Here is a 10024-nt window from a genome sequence, read left to right as displayed (position 1 = left end):
GTACTCTAAACCAATTTTATTCTAGTCAACCAAACATAATTTCAGCATGACGTAAGAAAGACGATTACAACAAGAAACATATATATAAGCTGCTGCTTCACAGTATTATAATAGATTGCATACACCAAGACGATGATACTAAAACTACATATTCAGAATTCTTGCTCTTATATAGATTCACAGGAATTCAGTATTAAAGCAACCAGATTATATCATCAGTCGTCTACTTCTTGTTAATTATCATGCATTATGATCAAGGTTATTGCAGCTCCACTTGAGATCCATCATCAGAAACCCTAATTCCATCATCGTCATTACCTGCAGAATCCATTCACCCAATCCATCACAAACATCATATAACAAATATATATATATATATATATATACATATACATATGTGTGTATGTGTGTGTGTGTGTGGAGATGGGGCTTTTCGATTCATCATCAAGAAATTAAACGAGTCTGTGGAGTTTATAACTTCTAGGGTTTGTTGATCTAGATTTGATCAGTAATGCTTACACTAACTGGAGAGGCGTTTGATCTTGGCAAGAGTAGTTGTTATCAGATTGGAGCTCGTTCGGTTGAAGGTAGTTTCGACCATCAAACGGCTGGTGAGGTGGCACGAGCTCGTAATCGGAACTTCCTGGCATCAAGCTCATTTGCTGCTGCTGAGCTCTTTCATTTTCAGCTATCTAAACAATCATCAAACGAATAAAATCGATGAACTTGGCCGGTTTATGTAATAGATCGCTACAACGTCAGATATGTTTAAATGTTCTAATAGATTCTTTTATAATAATTAAATTTAAAGTGCCAAACAACTTTGCTTTTTAGAATAGTGTTACAATAAGTTGATATATACGACTTTTTTGGGTATTCTAACAAGTTTTTCATGATACTTTTGAAATAAAACGTCGCACTTTATAATAAAAAATGTCTAATAAATAAAAGCGTTTATGGCACACTTCTTAAAATTGTACTATAAAAAAAACCAATATGACAGTGTATTTCAAAAGTGTTATAACAAACTTGTTAGGATGTCCAAATACGTCATAACATTTTATTGATGATATTTTTACCTTGGATGTACAATTATTTGGTTCTATAAACATAAGTCTTATAAAGTAGTCTATTACGACATTTAGACATATTTGACGTCTTATAAAGTCGATTTTGTTGTAACGGATAAGAGAGATATACCTTCGCTCGGAGGAATTGATTGCTGTTATGCAATTCAAGTTCCTGCATTACAAAAATGTCCTCCATCGGAAAGGATTAATTCATGATTAGGAACTCGACATATATAGACTTTAAAATTTTGTATCTTTCAATATACGGAGAACCGTATATATACGCTCGATATACAATTATACAAATTAAATAGCATACAACAACAACTTATGATGAGAAAAATAATGTTGCCTCCGAAAACAAAATGTCGAATCTTGTATTACAGTTTCAGAATCACTTACCCTCTTTTGCATATACTCGATTTCAGCAAATAACAGTTCATTCTACAATTTTTGATCAAAAAAAGATGTTAGAATACTGAAGTAATTAGTATATATATATAGGGGAGCGTTCAAATAAAAACCACCTAATTTGTACAAACCGTACAAACTTCATTCAACTAATTATAATTTTTCATTTTGTTCATTTTTTTGTAATTATGAGAGGTTGATTAATCATTTTTATTGTGGATGATGTTAATCATGGATATTATCATCTTCATTATTTTAATTTTAAAGAAATACATGAAACAGTTTCATTAATTTTAGAGAAATACATGAAACAGTTTCATTAAGTAGTATATTATATGAAACAATTTCACAAGATTAAACAATTTCATGAAAAAAATTTCATAAGATTAAACAATGAAATCGACGAATGATAGTAGTTTTTACGGTTTTTACAAATTGGAGTGGTTTTCATTTGATCGCTCCTATATATATATATATATATGACATCAGAAAGAAAATAGCATCAGAATCTGTAGAAATTATAATTCTAAAGCTTTCAGAGGTTAGAAATGGATAGAAAGCTGGTTCCTAAATGTAGCTTTAGAGAACGAAATGAAATCGTATTGGAGCTACCTTTTTTGATCGGATTCTGCTGATCGCTTTCTCTAACTTGCCTTCGAGGTTCTTGAGATCCTTCACCGGCATGTCTGTTAAAGATTCACCCATGATGTTCCTGTAAAATTGCCTTTTTCCACAAAAGGATTATGATTATATTGTGTTTATAAAGATCTATATGAATGAATATCTAAAACCAAACCAAACAATCTAAGTATGTTTCAGATATGAGGTCTGGAGAGGATAAGATGTATGCATACGTGACATATAAAGATATACCCTAAAGAGTATAACGGTTGGTTTTGTAAAGACCTTTGGCTTACAGAAGTATATAATGATGACATCTAAGAAAGGTACCTGTTTTGGTTCTGAAGGTTTGCGATTTGTTGACGTAGTTTTGCACCTTCTTGTTGGTAAAACTGTATTGAAAAGCCATTATATCGAATTTCATTAGGAACCTTTTCTCTCTCTATAAGGGATATTATAGAGAATTCAGATAGGTTACACATATACAACAGGTCCAACCATTAGTGGCTTTTTGTGAGCATCCACAATAGAGATTTTTCGGAGAGTATTTTTGACCATCTAAGCTTAGGAAAGCCCCGTTAACGAAAAACTTCCTTTTGCTTATGCAGTTACAAGTTCTCTAAATGCTTTCTTTTTTTGTTTGTGGGTCCCCCTTCTTTTTGCAAAAGGCTTTGAAGAAAATGTCCACTATTGTGGATGCTCATATGCTCGTAGCGAGTCTAAGTTCTGAAGGGTACCTGAGCGTTGGCTTCAACAACCGAGCCACCGCTAGGTGGATCCAGACACGCCTTTTTGTACCTATCGATCGTTCCTCTAACACTGCAATAACAAGAAGATGAGCACCATCAACATTACAAGTTATTAGTTTATACTACGAGAAAAGTGAAAGTTGAGAGGGGGAATTGGAGAATGGTCATTCCTACACAAATGTTATAATGTTCAAAAAGAAGTTTAGCATAAATCTTTAATTAAGAATCGAGGAAAAGATGAATGAAGTAGAACTAAAATATACAGTGATGGTCAAAAAATCCCAAACTACATACGATGGTGCGAAGAAATGGAAACATAACTCGACATAATGTATAGCATCAAGATCATAAGCATCGTCAAGATCACACACTTTTTCGAAAGACATGGGTCTTCAAGGAAGCAGTCGCTCCACTCTCTGGATTAATGGTTATGTCTGCATACGAGATTTGCATCATAACATTGATGCATACTGGCAAAGATAAGAAAGTTCATTGTCTCTATATATGACTTTTCTTGAGGATGCATTCAGATACATATTCAATTTCCATAGCAATCGATTACTATATATGAACTTAATCTAAGACTATGTATTTGAGTATTTTTGTCATTTAGTTTACTTTAATAGATTGGTATCAGCAAATTTAGCCATCAATCGATCCACAAAATTCAAGCCAACCATCTTATATCTTGAACCAGACAAAGCTTCCTCTTCCAAATATAGGAATGACTGAACAAGGGAACGGCCAAACGGGTGATGACACCTTTTGGAGTCGAGTCAAGGGTGTTCACAGAAAACAAACTCTGTAAGTCTTTGAAATACAAATAAGACTTGCATACACCCCATTTCACAAAATTTTACTTTCAAGTAAAATATATCAAATGTCATTGTTTTATCAGACATAATATGATATATAATGAAATCATATAACCAACTAACATAAGTATGTCGTGTTCAGTGTTCTGCTCTAATTCTTTTTCTTGGTTTACTGAAGGTCAATTCTGTTCATACCCATATGAGTGGTATGCAAACGAGAAAGGGGTATGAAACGTAATTGGTGCGAGCGAAAAAAGCATATGAAATGAGATGGTTTAAATGCATTCTTATATATTACTGATACAACATCAAGACTTACTATTTACATTTGCAGTATATAACTTGATCTGATTTTAAGATAAAAAGGAACATGTATATAACATGGAATAGTGTGAGTATCAATAACAACCCCTTTGCTAAATCTTGAGTCAATCTATGAAATGATAAAAGCATTAGAAACCGTAGGATTTTTGTGTGGTTCAAGGAAACACAAAGTGTACGAAAGTGAATAAAATCTCACTTTCTCTCGGAGATCTTAAGGATACCATATAAACACATATTGTATATTACCTTCTTTTGGTCCAAGTTACTGATTGGTTGTCTCTGCCACGCTGTCAATACTCCTATCATTATGATTGGTTACAACTTTCTACGGCCAGATTTTGGCCACGTGTCGAGAACCCTTTACACCATGGGTAATTCGATTAACCCTCACCCTTTTACCCTCCTCGTAAACTTCTGTTCTTTCTTTCTCTCTCTCTCTGTAAGCTCTGAGTAAATCAGAGGCGTCCATTTCATGGCAGCAGACATTGTTGTACGGCTTTCCTCTCTCCCCATGCATCAGATACCCTCTCACTGGCTCCCCTGTTTGTTATCTCTCTCTCACCTACGCAAGATCTATGATTAATGCCCTAAATTTGAGACAAACCATTATCAATCTCTCTCTCTCTCTATATATATATATATGCCTCTTGTGAGCGTCTCTCTCTCTCTATGTATATATAGGGAAATTTAGGGCCCGTTTAGCGGTTACGGGTAAAATTCAATACTATCATTTACTAACCGGGTAAGATTTTAGTCCATTAAATGATACCGTATGCAACAATTTGCCCGGTAAGCTCTAACCGGGTAAGAGTCGTCACATTCACTTATTGGTAAGACTCTTGTTTTTTGTATTTGCTCTTACCGCGTAAGATTCTTGGTTTTTGTCATATTCATCTGGTAAGGTAACGTTACTCGCGGGTAGCATTTGGTAAACGGCCCCTTACTGAAATTACCATTTTTTTATGTCGATTGTTCTCCCAGCCATTTCTCTCTTCATTTCGATTGGTCTCCTAATCATTACTTTCCCCGCTTTATCCAAATGTTAACACTCTTGCAAGTGACATCTCCTTAACTTGCGGAGGTAGCTAAGAGAAGAAAAAAATTATAATTTTTACCCAAATCCGCAAGTTTCACCTCTGTAATTTCTGTCCAAGTTCACAAGTTAGGGAAGTGCCATTTGCAGATCTAGGTAGAAATTGTAATTTATTTTCTTTTAGCTACCTCCGTAAGTTAGAGAAATGCCATTTTCAGAGATGGTGCAATTTGGGTAAAACTAGGAGACCAATTGATTAAAGAGGAATGGTCATTTCAGTCAATTTCACACACACACGCGCACACTCACACATAGGATGGTTATTTTACAAACCATGTAAATCTAACAAATCGTATAAACCTTATTCAATGACATTTTTTCTTAATTATTTGGGTTGATTAGTCAATAATATATGAAACAATTTCATCAAGAATATACGATCGTTGATTAATAAATAATATATGACACAAATTTCATCAAAATGAGAAATACATGAAACAATTTCATTTACACAAAAAACAAAAATATATGAAACAATTTTTATGAAGAAAAGAATTATACAAAACAATTTTATCATATTAAAACACTTTCATGAAACAATTTTATTCAATTAAATAATGAACCACACAATTTATAAATACCTTGTCTGGGTGAGGTTAATATAAGCTCCCTATAATCCTGCCTCGAAACTACTTGATTTAGGAGTTGGACGGTTTGTTAGATTCCATTGGTTTATAAAACAACATTGACATATATATATATATATATATATATATAAAAGTTTTGATTGTTTCTTAAAATAAAATATTGGTCATAATTAATGAACTCTAGTCATCTTCCATAAATATTCAAATCATAATAAATAAACTCTCATCATTTTCATAAATATTAATTGATTGGGTTGTATTAGTTGTATAAATAGATATGATTGTATTTGAAATATACCATATACCATATATATATATATATATATATATATGCCCCTATGTGTGTGTGTCTCTTCTTGTGTTGTATAGGTTGCTGTTTTAGTTTCAACAGCATGGTAAGCTTGGGAAAAGTGTTTACTGGACAACCCAAAGGTAAAGACTAGTGTGTGTGTGTGTGTGTTTTATTTCACCATCAAAGAGTTCTGGAACTGGGAAAAAATGGTTATCACTTGTTATGTCACAAAGTCAAAAAGAACTGAACGTAAAATCAGGGTTCTTAACATTCTTATTGAAGATTTCTTTGTGGTAATCTAACCCAAAGCCCAAAATCTGTATGGTTATTTAGGGGTGGAGTAAAAGGTATTAACTGTAAAAACTGTTTGGATTTTATATAATATAATGAGTTCATTCCTACATATTAAAATAAAGTAAATAAAAATTCATTTCCTTTTTCATTAACTGTAATTTTCATTTTCTTTAGCTCTATTGTTGTTAGTTTATAAAAAAACCACCAGCCAATTTGTTAAAGAGTTAATTAAAAGCATTTTCATCAACTATTTAACAGCTTGGTTTCTCTTTCGAATTAAAGACTTAAAAGTTAAGTTAGTGACTTTTACCTCTTAATAGTTTCATTAAGAGACAATCTCTGAATCGTTAAAATCTGAGTCTTGTTTGACAAAAAAAAGTCTGACTCTTAATTTTGTATCATGAGTCTCTCTTAATCATTAAGAGCCCTAATTTCATTTTAAACAATTACCAAACAATTATATTTCATTTTGCACTATATCATGAAAGTCTCTTAATCATTCTGACCACTTAATGATTCTACACAAAACCATTCAGCAACTGCCAAACAGCCCCTTAGACCTAAACAAATTAATAAAATAAACCCTAATTTCTATTAGATAAAGATAAACCCCATATTCCTTTTTATCCTGGATCATAAAACCCTAATTTATGAATTCACATATAAATTATGCCCTTTTTATATAAAAAAAACCATTTTAATTATGGATTGTTAAAACATCTCTTTCTTTTTCTAGGTAATTTTGACCATCAAGAAACTAAACCCATTTCAATATGCATTTTTATTAATAATCCCCAGTATATATATCGAAAAATTCGGGTTTTCCCAATTAATGGGGAGAAAAGAACTGGCAAAGTACTTGCATTTATGAACCCTAATTTTGTTCATATTGACCTAAAAAAACTGGCCCCAATTGATCTATGGAAGTCTTTAGCAAATAGGAACTTGACAACATCTTCTGCTTTCACTTACTTTTGTGTGTGTGTGTGTGTGAGAGAGAGAGAGAGAGAGAGAGCTCAAACAGTAATGAAGGTAAAAGGGAAGCTGATCTCAGAGGTCTGCAAATACACTTCTTAGATTTTTGCTCATTGGCTTGCAACATATCCAAACAGTGGATCCAATGTTGGTATCTTCAACAACATATATGAAAACAAAGATCGGATCATAAAAAGATCAATTCAAGAAAATCAAAACGATCTCTTTGAGGGAAAGAAACAAGACCCGTAGCGGGTTGGATATCCAGGTTAATAAAAAAAAAAACAAGACCCAAAATGTATGAGAAACAAATGAATGTTTGTTCCATTGGAAGAATTGAAAAATGAAAAATATGTCACAAAATAACAGAAGAGCGTGTCCATATCTTCTCCAGATGTGATATTTATTGATGTACTATTTGTTTAACCCTAAAAAGATAGATAAAATTTGACCTAATTTTTGTTGTTGTCATCAAGCATCATCTTAGGAATAAAACAACACCCCACAAAAGAAATTAAAATTAAAATTAAAATTAAAATTAAAAAGCAAGATGATCCAAGAACTTGAGAAACAATTATACCTGTTGTTAGCATACTCGTAAAGGCGGCCACGGCTTGAGAAGACGATAAGCGCAACCTCAGCATCGCAAAGAACAGACAACTCATAGGCCTTCTTGAGCAACCCGCTTCGGCGCTTACAAAAAGTCACCTGTCGATTTGTGGTGTTCTCGATCCGCTTGATCTCGATCTTTCCCTTACCTTGCTTTCTCTGTGGAGACATGTCTCCGGAGTCATTTGGAAACGACGACATGGATCGATCGATGCAGCTGAAATCAAGCTCAATGGCATCAGAATTTTCCATGAATACCTCAAGTAAATTGCATATACTTCACTTTAAGGAGAAGAAATGAGATATAGTTTCAGATGGCCTTGCTGATTACTTGAGCACAGAAAGAGTGGGTGGGTTGAGGAATGAATATGTATAATTGAGGAGAGAAACCAACCAAGTTTCAAACTTTTCTCTCTCTCTCTTGCTTTTTGAGGGCCTTCCCACAAATCTGAACAGGAAAGATGCAAGAAAATGGAAGGGAGAGGTGGGTAGATGATGAGTTTTTATAAAGTTGACAATGACCCTTGTCCATGATATTAACAAACTCCATTAATCTTGATCACTTCTCTTAACACCAACATTTTCTGGTCATAGTTTTGGTATAATATTTGAAGGTTTTTACAAAGCAAAACTATATTGCTATATATGGATCTCACTCATTTTGCCCTCTTTCAGATCAGATATGAAGATTTTCAGTGCTTAAAAGAAAAGACCCATTGAGATATATATATATATATATATATATAGAGAGAGAGAGAGAGAGAGAGAGAGAGACCTTTGTAAGTGAAGTGGTATGATGGATGAATGAAACTTTGGACAAAATTACACTCAATCCATATTTCTTAGTATATGTATAGGCAACAGTTTGTGAGTTACAGGAGGATGACTCTTTTTTACTCCCCCTTTCCTATTTGAAATATTGTCATTATTTTGTCTTGCTTAGTCACACATGTATATTTTGACTCTCTTGGTATTAATTAGGAAATTAATTAAAGTAGTCATTTTCAGACTTTAGTCACTGGGTCTGTAAGTGGCACCAGAGGGGTCAAAAGTATAAAAACAAGAAGTTACTGAACCAGGTAGACAAGTGCAGGGACAGGAATCTGTAAATTTGTCCCGACACCTGGTGCCACTTGCAGACCCCTTTATCTAGTGTACAAGTTTGGTCTTTACACTTGCGGATCTTGTTCAAAACCTTTTTTTTTGTTATATTTTGACCTTTCCAGAGATTGAAGAGATGCCACTTGCGAACCTAATGATATTTTTGAAATTTGGGAAAGAAATTACTAAGGGGCCGTTTACCTAAACGCTTACCCGGTAAGCACTTACCGATAAAATTCAGCACTATCGCTTACTTACTAGGTAAGATTTTATTTAGTAAAATGCATCGTATGCAACAATTTATCACGGTAAGCACTAACCATGGTAAGACTCTTGATTCTTGTCTTCGCTCTTGCTGGGTAAGATTTTTAGTGATTGTCATATTCATCCAATAAAGTAAAGTGACTTGGTAAGCGCTTACTCATGCAAGTGTTTGGTAAACGGCACCTAAGAGGTGAATCCCAAACGTGAAAATGACTATTTTATATTAATTTTCCTAATTTATATGATTCAAGATGATATATACTTTCTTCTATTCATAAATCTAAACCAAGTTATTTCGATGTCCTATACCAATTTAATCTAAAGAGTATATGTTCGCCGCTTAAACAAATGGACTAAGCTATCTCTATTATGTAGTGTGGTATAGTTCAAAACTATTAATTAAACCGTACGTGTGGTTTGCAAGGCCAACTTAACCATTAGGCACTTGAGGCAATGGTCTAAGACCTCGTAATGACATATATATATATATATATATAGAGGAGCGTTCAAATAAAAACTTGCCCCATTTGTGTAAACCGTGTAAACCAATCTCATCCGTCCATTTTCTTGATCAATGGCTAAGATTAGTTTACTTTATTTTAGGAAATTAAAAAATAAAAAATATTAAAAAATTATTTTATTTCAATGATAAGGACAAATTGGTAAACAAAAGTTAACATCAATATAACATTAATTTCATAAACAAAAGTTAACATCAATATAACATTAATTCTATAAACAAAAGTTAACATTAATATAACATCAATGAACCATTTTATAATGAAATATTTTTCACATTAATATTAATTCCATAAAGAA

General features: G+C 33.0%; 1 protein-coding gene across 1 annotated transcript; it reads right to left on the bottom strand.

The window, feature by feature from the left end:
- Window positions 1-515: 515 nt before the first annotated feature.
- LOC112526468 (floral homeotic protein AGAMOUS-like) lies at window positions 516-8047 on the bottom strand. The gene is made up of 7 exons (XM_025136750.1): window positions 7812-8047; window positions 2840-2921; window positions 2433-2494; window positions 2094-2193; window positions 1473-1514; window positions 1201-1242; window positions 516-692 (listed from the first exon to the last, which is right to left on the bottom strand). Exons 1-7 carry the CDS (start codon window positions 8039-8041, stop codon window positions 516-518), a joined length of 735 nt encoding a protein of 244 aa, XP_024992518.1. The 5' UTR covers window positions 8042-8047.
- Between the last annotated feature and the right edge of the window lie 1977 nt (window positions 8048-10024).

The sequence above is a fragment of the Cynara cardunculus genome, assembly GCF_001531365.2.
Source record: "Cynara cardunculus var. scolymus isolate 2C chromosome LG 14, CcrdV1, whole genome shotgun sequence".
NCBI classification, from domain to species: Eukaryota; Viridiplantae; Streptophyta; class Magnoliopsida; order Asterales; family Asteraceae; genus Cynara; species Cynara cardunculus.
Note: the sequence above shows the minus strand (reverse complement) of the source record. Positions and strands in the feature narration are given on the sequence as shown.

Coding starts and splice junctions, on each gene's coding strand:
- LOC112526468 (XM_025136750.1), bottom strand. CDS start 8,041: ATGTCGTCGTTTCCAAATGACTCCGGAGACATGTCTCCACAGAGAAAG. Junction 2,922..7,811: donor TACGAGTATGCTAACAACAG/GTATAATTGTTT, acceptor TTGTTATTGCAG/TGTTAGAGGAACGATCGATA. Junction 2,194..2,432: donor AACCTTCAGAACCAAAACAG/GTACCTTTCTTA, acceptor GCAATTTTACAG/GAACATCATGGGTGAATCTT.